This window comes from Apodemus sylvaticus, chromosome 10 (genome assembly GCF_947179515.1).
Source record: "Apodemus sylvaticus chromosome 10, mApoSyl1.1, whole genome shotgun sequence".
NCBI classification, from domain to species: domain Eukaryota; kingdom Metazoa; phylum Chordata; class Mammalia; order Rodentia; family Muridae; genus Apodemus; species Apodemus sylvaticus.
The window spans coordinates 103,441,502-103,461,579 of record NC_067481.1 but is presented as its reverse complement, the minus strand read 5'-3'; the positions used below and the strand labels follow the sequence as shown (position 1 = coordinate 103,461,579).

General features: G+C 45.3%; 1 protein-coding gene across 2 annotated transcripts in view; it reads left to right on the top strand.

The window, feature by feature from the left end:
• The window catches only part of Usp7 (ubiquitin specific peptidase 7), a 50,531-nt gene that overhangs the window by 15,303 nt on the left and 15,150 nt on the right, over positions 1–20,078 (top strand). Inside the window, exons 1-10 of one of the 2 annotated variants that reach the window (XM_052195557.1) lie at positions 7,840–7,937; positions 8,640–8,813; positions 12,360–12,558; positions 14,493–14,631; positions 15,710–15,798; positions 16,757–16,865; positions 17,735–17,865; positions 18,325–18,379; positions 19,257–19,337; positions 19,432–19,522. In XM_052195557.1, coding sequence (XP_052051517.1) covers positions 12,473–12,558; positions 14,493–14,631; positions 15,710–15,798; positions 16,757–16,865; positions 17,735–17,865; positions 18,325–18,379; positions 19,257–19,337; positions 19,432–19,522 — 781 coding nt within the window. In that variant the 5' untranslated portion in view covers positions 7,840–7,937; positions 8,640–8,813; positions 12,360–12,472. Of the gene's footprint in view, positions 1–7,832; positions 7,938–8,639; positions 8,814–12,359; positions 12,559–14,492; positions 14,632–15,709; positions 15,799–16,756; positions 16,866–17,734; positions 17,866–18,324; positions 18,380–19,256; positions 19,338–19,431; positions 19,523–20,078 lie in introns of those variants that run through there. The other variant, XM_052195556.1, reaches the window with a different exon arrangement.

The following is a 20,078-nucleotide window of genomic DNA, read 5'->3' as shown; positions in this document are numbered from 1 at the left end:
GCTATCAGTGTAGAAAAGGGGCTAGCTGATTCTGGATGTCAAAAAGACTCCTTGGTGTTGAAACAGAGTGCTGCAGACTAAAGTACAGGACCAGGCTGTGTGTTGCATCATTCTAAGTGGCCAAAAAGCCAAAATAAGATACCTTAAACTTCTAACTCAGAAAAGCCAGATAACCTTGTCCTTAGAATAAGTATGCATCCGCATCTCCAGCCAGTGACTGATCCACCTATGCAGTGTAAAAATGCTGTTTTCAGGAGAAAATGCTCACTGCATTTTTGGGTGTGCAAACATGAGAGAGCCCGGAGGACAGAAGAGCTGTCATCTTTCAAAATTACAAAATAAATACTAGATCTTAACAAATGCCCAGGGTAGCTTTATTTGTAAAACTCCCACAGATGAGCAGAAGGGTCATACTGTGTTCTTTTCATCCCTTCTGGCAGTGAGAAGAAACATTGTTGCATACTGTAGAGCATTTCTGCAACACTGTTGAAATGTTAGGGAGGACCCCCATAGATATATATTCCTGCTCCCTGGAGACTGGAGACAGGGTCCTATTATATAGCCCTGACTGGAACCCACACTGACCTCAACTCTCAGATTGGCCTGCTTCTACTTCCAGAGTGCTAGGGTTAAAGATGTGCACCACTATGCCCAGTGTAAAATCAAAGAGATTAATTATTGCCAGGTTATGGTTATAAAAGAACAACAGATAGGATGGAAAAGCTGCTCAGCAGTTAAGAGTGCTTGCTACTCTTCTAGAGGACCTGAGTTTGTTTCCAGTTCCCACTTTGTCCAGGTCACAACCTGTAATTTCAATTCCAGGTGTCTGATGCCCTGATGTGGCTTCTGACCTGGGGAGGGAAGTACGCATATACAAATAATTTTTAAAGGACCCTTCTGCTGGAATTCATCTTTTTTGCTTTCTCTGGTTGTGGATACAAATCTACAGGTGTGATGATAACATATGGAATCAAACAATAAGTAAGTGCTGAGTTATGTTAGGATTGGTGGATTGCTTCTGGACCGCATGGCTGAGGACCTAATTTTGTTGTTTGCAATAGGGGAAACCAAGAGAAAAGTACACAGTCTCTGCAGTGTTTGCATTTTGTGATTGAAATCTCATAGTCTAGACTGGCTTTCGGTCCCTCACCTTCCTTTAGTGCTGGCCACCTCCGAACTATGTGATTCCATAGTACGAAGCCAGGCCTCCACACGCACTTGGCACCCACGCTACCACTGAGCCCCTAGCCCTGGCTCAGTACACAATTTAAAAAAGCATCTGTCCGTATTTAAAGGACTTGATTAGCCTTCCCACCAGTTCAAATATGACTGGTCAGCTGTGGTTCTGTCATTAAACAAGGGTTGTAATTATTACTGAGAACCTGCATACCTGGAACACACTAGGCTAGTGCTCACTCTCTTGCTAAGTCCCTCTGTCAGGCTTTTGTTTTTAAAACTTGCCACTCTCCTGCTCTATCCTCCCAGTGCCACCCATGGTGCATCACCATGATCTTGGTTAATGAAATGCTTGGGAGGGTTTCTTTTCTTTCTTTTTTTGAGATAGAGTTTCTCCGTATAGCCCTGGCTATCCTGGAACTCACTCTGTAGACCAGGCAGGCCTCGAACTCAGAAATCTGCCTGCTGGGATTACAGGCAGATTTCTTTACTGCCTCTGCTCCAGCCCAGATAGATGCTCTCTCCCACTGGTGTGTCCAACACAGCCAGGGGCATGCATACCTGAAGGGAGTGGTGAAGGAAGGCGGAAAAGAGATAAACACACAGACTCATAGAAAAGCTAAGATGAGGTGGACTGGGTGCTTTGGAGGAATGGGAGCATCCCAGAAGCTCAGTGTATGTAGTATATACAGTATATTATTTTCAGAGAGGTGGGAAACAGATGGGCGGGCAGACAGACACACGGCTGAATCAAGAAAGCAGGTTATGGTATACAGCTGAATGTCAAGGAAGCTGGCTTAGCTAGTGTAGGTAGAGGAACAGACTTGAAGGCCGTAAATGGGGAGACTATTTTCTGCATACACTATCAATATCTGCATATAGATCAGAGGAAAGCTGGAAAACGTTGCCATCCCTCCTAGCCTCACTGCTTGTGGAGGTATGGGCTCCATGAGCCTGAGGCTGTGACCTTTGACATGGCCTGTAAATGTCAACACCACACATTTCCTTGGGACCCCAAACATTCAAGACTTCCCCTTGTCTCCATAGCCCACTGGTATCTGCTCCCTTCTATTATACTTGTTTGCTGTGGGAAACTGTGTTAGGGAGTCAGTGGGTGAAGATATTTGCTACCAAGCCTTGCCTGCATTTATTTGATCCTGAGTCCCACACATTGGGAAAGAAAAGATCAACTCAGTTAGTCTCTGAACTGTTCATGTATTTGACAAGGCCTATATACCACCCCTACACAGAAGAGAGAGAGAGAGAGAGAGAGGAGAGAGAGAATTTGAACTCTATAAGCTTTAATTTTTTTCTTTAGTTTTTTGAGACCTAAGGCATGGTAAAATTTTCTCAGTCCTTTTCTTGCTTCTTAGGCTTGAGGACTTAGTTATTTTAAAACTTTGGAGTCATTGAGATTTACAGAGAAGTCTCAGAGTTGCTGCAAGGAATTACCTTTAAATCTCCATCCATTCACAGATGTGGCATTGACTTGACTACCCTACGCCTCGTAAGGCTGCTTTTGTGGCTTCACTAGTGTTCCCATAAATGGCCTCTTACTGGTCACATCTTCACTTTGCCTTGTCTCAATTGAGAAAGTTGTCGGCATGTTTTTGTTTTGTTTTTTGTTTGTTTTTGTCCTTAAAACAAGAATTTTGCAGGATGCTTTTAAAAAAAAAAGAATGTTGGGGTGTATAGCTCCTGGAGATTCTATGCATTCACTCCGCTGTGGACACAGAACCTTCTCTCTCGAGCCCCCAGACTCCCTGGGCTACAGAGCCATGAGACATGGCTGGGAACTACAGGCTTGGCCAAGAAGGTGAATGAAAACTTCCACACCAGTACCTGCAGAGCTCAGTTACCTCTCAAATGATTGGGGTTGTCGATTAAGTAATATCAGTCTGAGATATATATATGCAGAATAATCTATACCCTCCCCCTCCCTTAATCTACCTCCTTTCCTCCCTGTCTTCGTCCATTTCTGTGCCCCTGTCCTTCAAAATCTCTCCCCACTTTCTTTCTCTGGTACTGGAGTTGAACATAGGGCCTCATGGATGCTCTAGGCAAGGACTAACGCTCAGCTGTACACCACCTCTCCCTTTGTTAAATACTTGGTATTAAGTGGTCTTCTGAATCAAGTTTCTGTGGGTTGAGAAGAGAAACCATGCAGATAGAACTGAATGATGGGCATGAAGGCGTGCAGTTGTCTTGTGTGACCTGCCCAGGACCCAAGAATTGACCCCTGGATTCTGTGTGGTCTGCTTTGTAGTACTGGGGGTTTCGGTGTAGTAGGTTGTACCACAAGTTGAAGAGTCTGAAGTGGGGTCAAGTGAAGAGACGCTTAGGGCTCCAGAGAGCTGGAGATTTCCAGCCAAGGCCACCACATGGTGGTGGAATTCACAAGATGCTTGGTTAGCAGATTTTGATACTTATTTGGAATATTGAATATGTCTTCTGCTCTATCCTTTTTAGGCAATCATGAAGTTATTCCTTTGAGCTCTAGTATCTTTGAGACTGAGGTGCTAAGTTAATGCTACCGATTTCCATAGTAGTTGGCAAGTGTTCTGTGGTGAGACAGTAGTTCTGTTATGACATCACAAATGGAGGTAGGTGGCAGGAAGCCAGACCACCTCAGTAAGGAGGAGGAACTTTATTTTGGCTTTTTATAACTGCTCAAGCAGCTGGAGTGGTTCAAAAAAAGTGGGGTTTTGTTGTTGCTGTTTTGTTTTGTTTTTGCCTTTTAATAAGCACACAAAATTAAACCTAATACCATGATGAAAAGTGATGTACCCTCTTCTGAGTGACACTTTAGAATGACAGTAGCTTTATTTTCTGCAGATGCTGGGCATATAAAGGTTGGGAGGTTTGGAGGTTGTTGAGAGGGAGTGCTCAGAATTGCGCCCGAACTTCCTGCTGGCTTCGTGCTCTTACCATTGAGCCAGCTAGCTCCCAGCCCCAGGGACTGTTTTCTTGTCATTGTTGGCCCCATGATTCTTCATTATTTGTGATGGTTGTGTGTCAGAAAGTTAATACTGGTGTGTGTGTGTGTGTGTGTGTGTGTGTGTGTTCTGTTTTTCGAGACACAGAGTCTCCCCGTGTGTAGCCCTGGCTGACCTGGAACTAACTCATTCTGTAGACCATGCTGGCCTCGAACTCAGAAATCCTCCTGCCTCTGCCTCCCAAGTGCTGGGATTAAAGGCGTGCGCCACCACTGCCTGGCTAATACTGGGGTTCTTGTTTGGCCAAATAATGTTAAATTTCTTGTAAAATTCCAACTATGGGCGGGGAAGAGAGTTCAGCAGGTGAATTCTCTGTTTTGTTGGGCAAGTGTGAAGACCTTTATTTGGAGCCCGGGTAAAACGATGCACCTGTGACCCTGTGGTCACAGGTCAGCTCGGCTGGGAGTCAGGGCAGGCTTGAGAAAGTGGATCCTGAAAGTCAGTCTAGTGCAGTAGGGGAGAGTCCTGTTCAGCCCCAAAATAAAACGTGGAAAGTGAGAAGACACATGATGTCTGTTTGTGGCCTTTACATTATGCACTGGTGAAGGACTGACTACACTCACCCATTCAGAAGGACAGAACCCAGGAGGGAAACCCATTTATGAACTATAAACCAGTCTTCTGGTATAGTTCTTATTCTGACCCAAGAATTACCCTATTTTACATTTTAAATGCTCTTGAATAACTTTACACACTGAATATTTAGTCCTGGGAGATGGACCTGAGCTGCCTGGCCAGTTGTTTAGCTTTCTGTGGTTGAGTTTCCTGCACCTGGCAGACCAGCAAGTGACTTGTGACATTTTATAGGCACCCCGCCTAGTTGTCTCCCTGGGGTGGGTTAGTTACTTTGGGTGTGAGTTGGCTGTGGCTCTGGAGAATGCCCTACTGTAGGATTCCCTACTCATTCCCCCTGGCATCTGCCAGCTGGAGATCAGCCCTCTTTAGTGGGGGGGCAGGGGGGACAAGAGCTGTGAAGTCACGCTCCCTTCAGTCCGACACGGCGGCCAGAGGAATTGCTCACTATCCGACCACTGTGTGTCAGGTGTGGCATGTGGAGCCATAACTCTTTTTGCAACATAACTTTGCTGGAAAAGCACTCTCTCCTCAAGCACAGCTTATTTCAACAAACAGCCTTTTCAGTTCCTGCAAAACTGAAACCACCCTCTTGTAGCTGCAATCTGAATGATTTTATCATATTTGGATTTTAGTGGAATAAAAGCAGACCTTTCCCTTCAGTTACTAATGTCTCAGGATGCTTGTAATTTAGAAGGATGTTTTGAGTGATTTGTCAGGTTGGTATTTTGACATAAATTGTGTTTAAAGGCATTTGTTATGGGATCAGACTACTGCTAGGTGTAATTGAAGAGAATTAGGATCTAACACTTCCAAACTTGTGTTTGCAACAGACTGGTCACTTAATATCCTGTGAGGTCCCAGATGATCAGGGTCAAATTGGAATAGGTCCTCACACACTTGAGAATTGTCAGGGAAGTGAATGATATGCTCTGCCTATTTCAGCATGTATGACCATGCCCAGTTTACATTTTTGTGTGCGCGCGTGTGTGTCTGTCTGTCTGTGTGTCTGTGTTGGTTTGGGGGAGAGAGACAGTGAGAAAAAAACAGATGTGCATATGCTTTGGTGGATACATACATGGAGCTCAGAGGACAACTTTGAGAGTTGGTCCCTCCTTCCACTGCGTTTCACAGATGGAGTAGGAGGGCTGCTTAGCTGCACTTCAACCAGGGCTGAGCTATTGCACTGGACACAGCCCTTCTGCTCAGTAACAGGGAGAGGTTTGCATATAAAGCCATTTTTAAGGAAATAGTATATGTGGAAAAGTTGTATTGTGACCCTTTTGAACACAGGCAATACTGATAAAATGCTTCAAAGTTTATAAAACTTTGAAGGGTGATTTGATGTCGTTGAGGGGAATAGATGTATGTCAAAGAGATGCTGAAGTACCAAGTTTCTCTTTGCCTTGCTGCTCTTATGCTCATTATTTAGAAAATTTAGACTAGTTAAATCACCAAGAAGATTCTCACTGGCTTCTACAGAGCCTTTGTCATTTGAAACCTCATTGGTTTGTCACCTGACTAGCACTTAGGGCCCAAGGCAGGTATTATTGTGAGTTCCAGACAGGCCAGAAGATGTCCTTTAAAGACCCCCAGCCTTCCACATCCCTCAAACCCTTATCCAAGGCATTGTGGGCCAGTTTTTAAAAAGTGTTTGTTTTTAGACATAGTTTTCTAATACAATTGCGTATTAGTAAACTGTGGAGATTGGAAGTGATCTTAAATTTGTCTGTCTAAATATGGATGAATGTCTAATTTTTATATTTTAGAGATGGGGAAGCAGGGATTCTTGGAGAGTTTTTATGCTCCAACTGGAGGCTTAGAGTCAAACAGCATGGGAAACAGCTCTGTCCATGGTTCTGAACGTGTGTGTGTGTGTGTGTGTGTGTGTGTGTGTGTGTGTGTGTGCGTCCGTCCCCAGTAACAGTAAGATTTGGGGTTATGAAGGTCCAGCACACAGAAAAGCATGCCTCCTTCAGGTAGGAAGACCCATGACCTCCAGGGGTATTTGTAGTGGCAGGGAAAAAGCAAAGCCCCTGGACCAGAAGGCAGCATTTGTGGAATTGACTTGCTTCTGCGATCAATTTTGTTTTGGAATGGTGTGCAGGAACCGATATAACCCCAAGATTAGCCAGATGTGTTGACTCCATCTGTGGTCTGAACATCACAAACCCAAAAGTAACCGTAGTTTCCTACTCAGTTTTGTTTTCAAATGTTTAGAAATCAAGAAAATAGTCTGTATGGTTAAAGTTTTCATTCAAAGATTTTTTTGGGGAGTGTGTGTGTATGTGCGCGCGCGCGCGCGCGCGCGCATGTACACGTTGAGTACAGGTATCCTCAGCAGTTTAGATGAGACATTATATCCCTAGGAACTAAGTTACAGGCAGTTGTGAGCTGCCATGTTAGTTTTGGGAACCAAACTCAGGTACTCTAAGGAAGCAGTGAATGCTCTTTTTTTGTTTTTGTTTATTTCGAGACAGGGTTTCTCTGTGTAGCCCTGACTGTCCTGGAACTCACTCTGTAGACCAAGCTGGTCTCAAACTCAGAAATCTGCCTGCCTCTGCCTCCCAAATGCTGGGATTACAGGTGTGCACCACCACTGCCCAGGTAGCAGTGACTCCTTTTAACCTCTGGACCTCTGAGTCATCTCTTTGTTCCTGGGTTTTTATTGTTTTTTTCAGTGCTAGGTATGGGACTCAGGAATCTTTGTGCATGATAGGCAAGAGCTCTCCTAGGACCCTGGAGGATTACATTTTAATTAGTAGGAGGCTTACTACAAAATGACTTTCCAAATCAATTATGTAAAGGCTCTAAAATCTTAAGTCATCAGCCATTACAGAATAAGAGTAAATAAATGATACACATTAGCATCATATATATACTAGTCCTTTTATTAATTCCAGATTATCAGATTATCATGCGTTGTGGCCAATATCCGATCGCCTTCAAACTTTGAAAACTTGCATTAGTAAATGTAAGAGTTATTGTTACAATTAGAATTTGGTGACTACAAATTATCAAGCATATTCTTGTGCATCTAGTCCAACTGTGAAGATCAGCTCATGAGTTTCTTCTTTTTCCTTAAAGCTGGAGATACAGATGACCCACCAAGAATTACTCAGAACCCTGTCATCAATGGGAATGTAGCCCTGAGTGATGGGCACAGCAACGCAGAGGAGGACATGGAGGATGGTGAGTCTCACTCGCTCGCTCACCCACCCACAGCCGTGGGGCGCTGCCAGAAACAACCCATTCGTATTTTTTCCTTTCTAGTCTTTAGAGTAGTTAGTTTTTAGGAGGTTATGTCTGAGGGAAATTTGGGATCATATTTTTGTTTTGAATATCAAGATTGTGTAAAATTTCAAGGTAAGTTGCTTCTCCTGAGTCTAGGCAAGGGGGTTCAAATCCAGAGGTTTATAGTGAGTGGGTGTCTGCTCATACCCACAGGTCTCCAGCCACGTCAGCATTCAGGGCGCCAGGGAGATTTTCTTTTCCCATTTGTTTGCAGCGAGATGTTTCCAGGCATTGGGATTTGGTTTTCCACTGCATCCCCACTTTAGTGTCTTACCAGTCACAACTGAGAACGCCTCCTAGCCCTGTTAGGAATGATAGCCGAGCGTTGGGCCTGCACTTTGTCCACTCACTTTCCTGTAGCTTCCATGTGGAAAAGCATATGCGTGTGTATATGCATGGGCATTTCGTGTCAGGGAATCACTTTTTTTTTTGAGAAATCTTCTTTTATATCATCTTAAGAGATGTAAACATTTGCAAGCCAAAGTCCTGAGAGGGGAGCAGCCAGTAATTTTATGCAGCCCCTGGAATCTTGCAGTGTAATATGACCATGTTCTGTACAAGCATGTCCATCAATCCTCATGAGGGTTGTGTCCTTCCCAGGGGAGTAACGGGGCAGTTGAAAGAACCATCAGGCACGGGCTGCACCACCAGAAGGACTGCTGCTCAGACCTCCTGCCCACAGCTCAGCCTCCATGCGAAACTGCAGCCGCAGTTGAGAGTTCTCTCACAGTGCGGTTTCCCCCTGGCAGCTGGCTGAGGCAATTTCTGAGGAAGGTAAAGAGGCGTGGGCTACACCCCGCTGCTTTGTTCCCCGTGGAGTGCGCTTTCCACTGTAGATGAAGGGCATCGGTGTGGGTGTGGTCTTATTGGTTATTGGGCGTTTAGTGGATTCACTTTGGACACCAGAGATGCCAGGATCGTTTCAGAGAGGACATTTGGGAAAGTGGCCAGGCAGAGGTGCCAGGTGTGCATTTGGGGTCAATTTGAGTTGTATCTAGAGCTGTAGCCAAGCCCACCCCATCAGCTCTCACAGTACAGCTTGTTTTAAGCAATTCCTCTCTTACTAGAAGTGTAGGGAGACATGGATACAGCTGTGAGAGACAGTGGGTTATTCTGTGTATTAGAAGACACCAGTGTTTCCCACTAAACTCTATCTGCTTCCTCTCTGCAGCTATAATCAATAACCAGATGTCTCTAGACATTGCTAAATGTCTCCTGGGGGCCTGGGTGGCCTATATTGAACCCTGGCTAAGAGTCAGCATTCTCTTACCTCAGGGTAAATAGTACTGAATTCTTAGTACTAAGTACTCACGCTTTATTGCAAGACCTTAGAGTAGCAGTGGCCCAGCCTGCCTTCTCAGATGGGAAAGCAGAGTGGCGGTCCTCCTGGTTTGCAGTTGGAAGTGTCTCAGCAAGGGCTGGACCTGGGCCTGTTCACAGCATGACAGAGGCAGGGGGAGGGGGCTCTGTTTCTGGAGCAGATCTTAGGGTCTTAGGTGAGCATTTTCAGAAGTAATGTGACTGTGAAACGCTGATGTAGGTTGTGTGTCGTGTGACCGGGGTCAGAACCTTGGAAAATTGGAGGAGCCCTGCATTCCCCACGCCTCAGCCATCTGCTCGTGCCCACGGTGCGCCTGGGGTCTGCAGAATGAGCCCTGAGACTCTGGCTTTGAACCCCTTTACTTAGATCTTTAAAAATATAGCAAACTAGGACCCATGATCTGGAAAACAGGGGGTTGAGGCCACTTCCTAACCATGTGATCTTGACTTTACTGTGTTTAGAATCCTTAGAGCCATCACTTCTCTAAGAACTTGGGTAGCTTGGCAGTGCAGACGGTAATGGAGGACACTGGAGATGATGATGAGGAGAGTGTTTTTATAAGGTGCCTGTTAACAGATAATGGGACAGGCAGGTCTCAGGCGACTTCTGTGTTTGTTCTTATCTCATCAAGCGTCTCTTTTCCTTAGATGATAAGTTTTAGAGCAAACAAAACCCATGGGCTGTGAAGACCTAGAAAGAGCTGCGTTAAATTGTAGGTTTCTACAAACAACCCATTTAAGATTAACTGACTTGAAAAAGTCAGTTATTTATTAGAATAATAATAAAGTCATTTGTATTAGAATGACTAGTATGTTAGAAAGTCTGAGAAGACATTCTTCTAGAGTCACCATATGGAGAAATTAGTCCCTTCAAACCTGAAGTGTCATGTCTGTGTGTGCTTTCTGTACAGAGTGGAGGGCAGGGCAGTCCACGTGGGGTGCTTAACTGTGTAGCTCCTATGCGCCCCTGCATTCTTCTTGGGTAGAGACCCTTTTCAGGTTGGCCAGTGTCAAGGAGTTCCCTCTAGGGGGTGAGCCTCTGCAGGCTGCCTCAGTGCTGTGGGTAGGTCTCAGGCTTCTCTTCAGCCTTGTCCTACTTGTTCGAGCACCAAGGGCCTTCCTTGTTGATCATGTCGGCTGTAAGCAGGCTAGCTCTGTGATTGGATTGGATCCCAGTCCCCAAGTTATTCACAAGAAGTTTGAACTTCCTTAGCCTGTTCTAAGAATGTGCCTTCAGTATAATGCAGATATACAGTGTGACATGTCAGAAAGCAGGCTAGTGAGTAGGACCATGGACAGTGCCAGGCTCTCTTTTTAAAAGATTTACACATTAAGATCAGTGTCACTACTGTTTGCTTTTTCTTAACATTTAAAGAATAATTTGGCAATTTGACTAATGTGTGGCATGGAAGAACAAAAATTGTAGTCTGTTCCAACTTTTGTGGGTATAAATGTAATCTTACAAGACCAAGTTGCAGGGGTGGGCTAGCTTTATTGTAGAGTGCACTGTCACTGTCCTTGGTGTCTCCACAGATGACATGCATCATGTCAAGTATGCCTCAGTTTCCATATCTGTAAAGTGGAAATTAATGCTGCTCAGGTTCTATTTGTATGTCCATTAAAGCATGTAGCTAACCTTTTCTGCTAAATCCTTGTAGGCAAATTCATGGACAGAATTCTTTCCCCTAAAAATAGGTGCAGGAATACCCGACCCAATAGACTTAGGTCAGTCATCAGCACCCTGGCACAGCTTCCTGGAGCTGCTCTGCCATTGTGCTCCTGACTGAGGGAGCTGGGATGTGCTTGGTGACAAAAAAGGGGTGAGGAAACTTTGACAGACTTCGGTAAAGAATACCCTCTTGTGAGGACTGATGGACATGTTTTCTTAAGAACAGACCCAGGGAGTTGCAAACTTCTAGCAACTTTAGTATATCTAGAACAGGTGATTCTACAAACCCATGTTATCTGCAGTTTGGAGATGGAAGTGTTGTGGGGCTCTATTTTGGTGGTCTAAAGCACTCTGGGAATGTAAGGGGCCAGGGTGTCTGTTAATTAACATGCTCTTCATAAGTCTAGCTATGCATAGTCTTCTGATTATGTTCTGGAACCTAGTAACCAGGGAAGTCAGAACCTGATTCTATGAGGGGGGAGGTGGCCCTCAGTCCCTACTACTAGTCAGGGAGCAGTTTCCTCTTTGTTGCAAGAGAAGCACAGAAAGTGATTCCTTCAGACACTTCTGCAGCCCTTGGTTTTGTTTCTTGGGCTTTTGTCATGTCTCACTAGTGCTTGTCAGTAGCAACTCTAGCAGAGTGGCTGTGGCCTACGCCATGACAGCTTGAGAAGCAAACACCGAGACATTCCTGGGACTGCATCAGCTCGCTGGCCTATGGCCGCTTGCTTGCCAGGGATAGGCGAATGATGAATGCCCTTTTTTAGATGATAACAGTTTTGATTGAGATACTGAACCTCTGAGCAGAGGCAGTGAAGGGGCAGAAACCTTCATTCTTGTGCTAATATTCCTGTTGGAAAGAACTTTTAATTTCTCTATAAACAAATTGCTACCATAAGGGATCCAGCTTATTTTGCAGACTTTTAAGCTTGAGGGACTGCCAGTCATACGCTGTGCTGCGCTCCTCCCTCGCACAGTGGCTGGGCTTCTCAGCTGCCTTCCTCCCTCCTCTACAGTCAGTCCCTCCCAAGTCTGCCCCCTCAGTTGAAGTCCAGGTTTGTGGGGTGAAAACTGAAGTAGATGTTCACTCCCTAAACTCTTAGTTCTCTGAGGGAAGGCAGGTGTGGGAGAGTGGGCCCTCCCTCTGTCAGGGTCCAGCTGTGTAGGACCCGTCTTTGTTAGTGCCTTTTCATAAGATGGAAAAGCCGCTATCATTTCCCGGAGGCATCAGCAGTTGAACTGGATTGAGATCTTGTAGAGCAGTTTACTTCAGTGTTGATATGCTTTGGTTAATGCCCTGGCTCTGTGATTGATGGCATGTTTTCTTGCAGACACCAGTTGGCGCTCCGAGGCAACCTTTCAGTTCACTGTCGAGCGCTTCAGCAGACTGAGTGAGTCGGTCCTTAGCCCTCCGTGTTTTGTGCGAAATCTGCCATGGAAGATTATGGTGATGCCACGCTTTTATCCAGACAGACCACACCAAAAAAGCGTAGGATTCTTTCTCCAGTGCAATGCTGAATCTGACTCCACGTAAGAGTTTAAATGATGCAACTACAAATGCACACATTTCTGGAGGCCAGGCTCGCCAGTCTTACTCAGTTTCAGTTTCTTTGTAACTCTGTAACAAACAGTCCCTTTCTGGTGGGCTCTGGGGTTGGAACCTAGGGACTTGCTGCAGACACTACTACTGAGTTACAGCCCCAGCCCTGATTATAAGAGTGTACTACCAAAGTAACTTTAGTGCCCATTCAGACCCTGCCAGCTGCTGAACTACTTGTTCCCTTGTCCCCAGAAGCAACTACCTTAAGTGTGACTGTCAGAAGCTGGCACAGCTAGCCCTTCTGTCCTCTGACAGCTCATGCCTGTGGGCTAGTTGGAAAGTATACCTCACAGCAGTTAGTGAAGTGTTCAAAAAGTATGCATCTGGCGTGTTTATGGGGAAGTTTTGGTCATACTTTTCAAAAGGAGTTTTGTTTTTTTTTTTTAATTGTTTTAATACCAGTATTTGGGAAATGGAGGCAGGAGGTTCAGTTCAAGGCCAGCCTGGATTAAATGACACCCTGTCTCAGTAACCAAGAAGGAAACAGAGACATCTATCTTGGAGGTCTTTCCAGTTATATGAAGGAAGTTTCACGAAAGGTCTATGAGTCTTTCAGACTTTATCCCTTTGTGGTTCTCCTTCAGTCCACATCCTTGCTGTAGGATTAAACTCTCGTTGGAATGACAGTTGGGAGAGGGTGTATGTGGGCTGTGGAAATGCCTTTGTCTGCACCAAGGAGCCCAACATTGTACTTAGGCCCCAGGCACTCCCTGATTCTGGTACTTGGGAACTTTGAGGAAAGTATTCACCAGAAGAGAGCGGCTTAGGTTGTTCCGTAAATATTCCCAGGAAGAACACAGTTTATTTCCATCTCCTTTAATGTTTGAGAAGGGCCAAGCTAAGCTGGCATGTGGTGCATCAGTAAACGGTTGCCCAGTACAAGCCATGGGGTGGGCTCAGAGCCTCAGCATGGTCCCTCCCCTCCAGAAAGGTGTGAACTCAACTTTATCTGTAACGAGGGCCATTTATAGATTAAAGTTTTTCTTGTCTCAGGTGGTAAATTGGTACCCAGGCTGGACCGCATAGAAGGCAGTTCTGGACCCACCCTCTGGGGTCCACATGCCACTGTCTGGCCCTCCCAATACATGAATGGGGCAGGTGTGCTGGCAGCACTGCGTTGTGGTAGAACCCAGATGGTAGACCATCCATCTGCATTTGGGGATTGAAGGAGGAAGAGTTTTGCTTTGTTACCATGATAGCCTTGAATTCACAGTAATCCCCTTGCCTCAGCTTCCTGAGCGGTAGAGATAGTGTGTGCGTTACCATTTCTTGCTCACCCACTGTTTTGTTCTTGTATCCGCTGTCACGGGGATTTCTTTGTACATGCCACGCCAGCACTGAGCTGCACCCCTCACCTAGCCACAGTTGTAGAAAACCTAAGACTGATACGTAAAGTTCACACAGGAACTTGCGTTTTATTCTTAAAAATTAAACACTTGCTGGGTGGTGGTGGCGCATGCCTGGAATCCCAGCACTTGGGAGGCAGAGGCAGGCGGATTTCTAAGTTCGACGACAGCCAGGGCTACACAGAGAAACCCTGTCTCGAAAAAACAAAAAAACAAAGAAAATTTAACACTTTAGGGATTAAAAAACAAGCCAGGTGGTGGCACACACCTTTAATCTTCTTAGCTTTCAGAAAGCAGAGAGGGTAGATCTGAATTCTAGTCCAGCTGGGGTTACATGGCGAGATCCTATCCTCAAATAATAAACTAGAACCATGAGCTGAGTGACTGCAGTTGTGACCTCAAACCCTTCTATCCAAGGGACCTGCTCATGTGCTGGTTCTGATGTTTACAAATGTGTGGGTCTCAGTTACACAGCCAGCTAAGGTTCGGTGGGCTTTGTTTCCTTCCTTCCCCAATAGGTCGTGGTCCTGTCATGCACAAGCAGTGCTGAAGATAATAAACTACAGGGACGATGACAAGTCTTTCAGCCGGCGAATCAGTCACTTGTTCTTCCACAAGGAAAACGACTGGGGCTTCTCTAATTTCATGGCCTGGAGTGTAAGTGACAGTGTTTAGTTTCAGTATCTCAACTGGTATTGCTGGTCTTGTTCTTTTAGTCTTCAGAAATTAGGCTTTGTGAGTTGAGTAGGCAGGTAGGCACCTGGAGACCGCTGCGGCTTGCTGGTGTTCTGTGTTCTGTATGTGTAAGGGTTCGGGTTGCAGCCTTTACAAGTTTACTTACTATGCTGTGTGTACATGGTGTGCAAACTTTATTATCTTTGTGTGTGGTTATATGTAAATGACTGAGTGTGGGCACACGTGAGCTAAGGTGTGGTCCGTGTGTGAGCTCTGTGGGTTCAGCTCAGATCATGGGTTCAGGCTTAGATGACAAATGCCTGCTCTTGGTGTCATCTCACTGGCTCCTCGGGCGTGGCTCTGCCCTTCCTGACAGGGTTTCTCCATGTGTGGCCCTGGCTATATTAGAACTCACTGGGTAGACCAGGCTGGCCTCCGCCTGCCTCCACATCACGAGTGCTTAAGTGCTGGAAATAGGTGTAGGCCACCACCACCTGGCATCAAGTATGAAGTTTTAGAATATCTTTCAAAAACTTGTTTGTGTGTGTGAGAGGGTGCCACAGGGGCCAGGACTGCTTATCAGATTCTTTGGGGTTAGAACCATGGCATTTGTGAGCTTGGAGGTGTGGGTGCTAGGACCAAATGCTGATTCCCACAGCAGCAGCCAGCCTGTTGGCAGAGCCGCTTCTCCAGACCACTGAGGGCACGCTTTAGTCACATGGTGGAGATCCTTCCTGGCAGGGGTGACCTTTCTTGGGGCCCCTTTCTGCAGAAGTGGCCAGTGGTGGACTGTGGCATGTTGCTCTCTAGTCAGAGTACTTTAGAATTAATCTCACCAGCTCCCTCAGGCTGTGACAGTAAACCCTGAGCACCTGGGGGTCTAGCCAGGCTTAAAACAAAAAGGACCACTTCCAAACTAGAGCAAAGTTGTGCAAAAATTGTAAAGGAATGCCCTGTTAATTTTCAAGTAGTACTTAGTGCAGAATATAGAGATGGTCGCTGCTCGTGAGTTAAGTGGATCTTGTTTGTTCTTATGTGAGTTGATATTTTTATTTTACAGGAAGTGACTGATCCTGAGAAGGGATTTATAGATGATGACAAGGTCACCTTTGAAGTTTTTGTGCAGGCGGATGCTCCCCATGGAGTTGCGTAAGTTTTTGTTCAGTTGGGTACAGTTGGGTACTCCTTACTGTATTGTAACCAGCCAACACTGGTTTTCCAATTGCAGTCTTATCTATAGAGAAACCAGGGCCTTCATGTGCGTAGCTTTTTTGCTTTTATTTTGAAGACTTGCACAGGTATGAAAACCTGCACAGGAGTGTGCAGGGGACCACTGACAGCTCCAGGCCGAGTGTAGGCTCCCATCTGGGCTGCTGGCCAGGCCCTGGGACTGCAGTCACTTGTCCTCTCTGGTGTTGGCTCGGAGCAGAATTGGAAAGTTGCCACAGAAGTAGTAGTTTTCTTTTTACCTGTAGATTTCTCTCTGCTGGGTGGCGACATGGGTTGAAGATATCTGGGACATAGCTTAGACTACCATTTAAGTAGCCACTTAGATAGCATAACAGAGGTGCTGCCCTTGGGGTTTAAAAATGCATTCTAAGACTTGAAAATCTACATTCCTGTCTTCTCCTGCATAAGTGCGTTTCTAGAGATTGGTGGTAGGAGTGTCAGGTGTGGGTGGCTGTTGCCACCTATTTCTTACACATTAGGCATTCACATTTTGGTGTATGTGTGTTGGGGGGGAGATCAGATTGTTCTGTAGTCACATTTGATATAAGGGTAACCCCCAGTGTCTGAATGCTAACCTTTATAAATGAATGACAGCAATGCTGAGAACTGTTAGGAGACAGTTGAGTGTAGATGTTAAGTTTGAATGGTCACGACAATGAAAGATCTGTAATGTGAGTGAGGCCTCAGTTCCCAGTGTGGTGCCTGGAGGAATGGTCTGTAGACCCTCTTCCTTTGTTGGCATGCTACATAACAGAAGGTGACATGGCATGGTGATGCCCGGCTACACAGATGCCAGGGCAAATGGCAGACTGAGCCCTATATTTTGTAGAAGGTGGCGGCCTGTGCAGTGCACCTTCAAACTTGGACTGTCTTTCAGGTGGGACTCAAAGAAGCATACTGGCTATGTCGGCTTGAAGAATCAGGGAGCGACGTGTTACATGAACAGCTTGCTGCAGACCTTGTTTTTCACAAATCAGTTACGAAAGGTAAATGAATTGTATTCCTTTCAGCAGCTTTATGCCTTCTCTTCTGCAAGGTATGTTAAAGGCCCAGCAGATCTCCCCTTCCCTCCCCAGACGGCACCCTGTCCTCCGCAGTGAAGCCTGGCCAACCGCCTTTAGTCTCTGGTGGGAAGGGGGATCCACCTGTTCTTGGAGCTAACTATATGATCAAATTTAGAAAATACAAACACCAGAATGATAATTTAATTGATAAGGTCTCTATGTGTACTGGCTCTCTTGTAGCTGGCATGCTGGCCAGAGACCCCCAGCCAGTCAATGCAGAGTGTTGGGATTAGAGAGATTAAAGATAGGCGGCACCACACCAAGCCCCACGCGCTCTCTTTACAAAGTTAAGGAGAGAGGGAGTATCTACACATGTACCTGGACTGGCTTTAAACTCACTTAGTCTTTGTGATCCTCCTGCCTCAGCTTCTTAAAAAGCAGTTTGAATCTAAGGATGGAGGGGTGGTACTTTCTGACTGGGGGTGTTTTGCAGACGGGGGGTGGGGGGGGCAGAGAAGGTACTTCCTTGCTGCAGGCAGGCTTCTGCACAGCCATTCTGAGGTGGGAGCTTGTGGAGGGTAGCTAGAGTGTCATCTGCATTTCATCATCTCTGGTTGCTAGACACTGGCAGGGCTAAGCGTGCACCGCCCCAGGGAGTGCCTTGGGGTGAGCTGGAGGTGAATTAAGGTTTTTGAATTCTCTTTTCTTTTTTCTAAATTGTCTCTACAGACATTTGATGGTTTTACAAATTTGGGCATAGTTAAGAGCCCCTAGCAAATTGCTTTACTCCTTATGATATTAGAAATGATACTTTGACCTAAAATTAAACACTTCTAAATCAATTCTTTTAGGCTGTGTACATGATGCCAACAGAGGGCGATGATTCGTCTAAAAGCGTCCCTTTAGCATTACAAAGAGTGTTCTATGAATTACAGCACAGCGATAAGCCTGTAGGAACAAAAAAGCTCACAAAGTCATTTGGGTATGTATCAGCAATCCACCGCCATCTGCTTTCTGTGTAAGGGACCCGGAGTGCAGACAGGACTGAGACGGCATCCGGCTCAGGCAGGCCCACCGCTGGCCAGGGCTTCTATGCTTTCCCTCTTTGGAAGTAAGGCTTTGTGTTAGAGTTTTTCTTGGAAGATTTCACCACTTTTCAACACAGGGGCGTGTCTAGCTTTAAAATGTATGTGTATGTAACTTGTAGATACTACCTTTTAGATTTTAAAAAACAAATTTTAAATATTTCGCTGACTGCTAACAATATTCAGTTTAATCATTGCATTGTGACAATCCCCAAGATACTCTTTACATACAAAAAAACACCACTGAATTTGAGGCTAGAGGTGAATTCAGTTTAGTTTGCTGTCTAGATTGCATCTTAATTCACTCCCTTGAAATGCAGAAATTGAAATGTAGATACTCCTTTTCTCTTTGAAAGGTGGGAAACTTTAGATAGCTTCATGCAACACGATGTTCAAGAGCTTTGTCGAGTGGTAAGTTTCAAGCAGTAACTATTTGGTTCTCAAAGTGAATGTTTGAGGCAATGCTAGAGGTCTTTACCAAGCAGAGTTTCACAGCTAAGCAGACTGTTTGGTGTAGGCCAGAGGTAAAGAGTGCTGGGCTCCCACCGCCGGGCCTACTTTAGGGCTCGTCTAGTTTTGAGCTGTGGGAAGGAAGGACTGAGTCAAGGTGATGCTGGGGGACGTTGAAGAGATAGCTGTGAGTAGTGGGTTTCTCCTTGATTGCCTGAGCATATGCACAGGTGGCACAGAGCTCGGGAACACGTGCCAGCTTAGGCCGCTGTAGACACTGCAAGAGGTGGTGCCCTTGCCTGTCCCTGTTAGTCACTGGTTCCTGGACTGAGGAAGGACGTAGATTCGTGCTCACACAGACATGGAATGGATGTTCAAGGTGATTGGCTGGGCAAGGTGTGTTTTCTTTTTTGCAGCACTAGCTGGATTGAATCAGTTCATTAAATATCCATGGACAAACCAGTCAATCCTGTTGACAGGCTCAACCTCATTAATCTCTTGGTGTGGACCATTACGAGTTAAGTTTAGTGATCAATTTACATGCTTTTCCACAGAGGTAAAATAAATATAAAAAAATGCTTCTAAAGGCACTCGAGATTACTAATTCACTTCAGAAACTGTAAAAGGTTAACCTCGACTAGTGCATGTAGATACATTTTTGTAAAAGCAACAAAATCCAGCCAAGAAAGATGTGTATGTTTGTTTATAATTGCATGCCAAAGGTAATATATTTCTAGTCTAGAAATTCTTTGACTGTTGGCATTTCCAAGTAAAGTGTTAAATTACTGTGTATTACTCAAGTATAAGCTGTTTTTAATGCCCACATCTTCTCTTTCAGTTGCTTGATAATGTGGAAAATAAAATGAAAGGCACATGTGTAGAGGGCACCATCCCAAAGTTATTCAGAGGCAAAATGGTGGTATGTGAGCATTCGTTCTAAAGAATGGCTTTGAAAGATTATAAGTGTAGACGTGACAGCCAGTGCTGAAGCTGCTTTCTGTTTATTCTTACAGTCTTATATTCAGTGCAAAGAAGTAGACTACCGTTCTGATAGGAGAGAAGATTATTATGATATCCAGCTAAGTATAAAAGGAAAGAAAAACAGTAAGTCTCATTTCCATACTTGATTGCTGCTCTCTCTGTGTCTCATTTTGTTCTGCAGTTGTGTTATGATAAAGTTAGATGCAGGAAGTGACATGTTAAGTACACAGCACACTGGGGGACTACCAGAGCAGTGTGTCCAGCTGCCTCAAAGCCTCTTGAGCCTGCCCAATCCCTATATCCCCTCCTCCCTCAGAGGAAGCACCTCTAGCAGTCAGCAGCTGGGCCAGCCTGGTGTGGTACCTGATGCCTTTTTCGGCATGAAGTTCATGTGTGCCTCATGTGTTCTTACAGGACCAGTGGCTTGAGCATCACCTTTCTCTACAGGGTTAGGCCATTACTCTCAGTTTCTGCTTGTATTTGTGGCAGGCTCACCATCATTTATTTCTGGGTGTGAACTGACAATAAGTGATCAGTGAATGTGCTTTTCCACAGAAGTAAAGCCAGTGTAAAAAATGATTCTGTATATTTCATTGTAAAGCCCGTTTAACAAGTTAGGCTTCTCTGGTGGGTCTAGATTCTAGATGGCCAGGGCTTTTATTTGTACCACTGTCTTCCA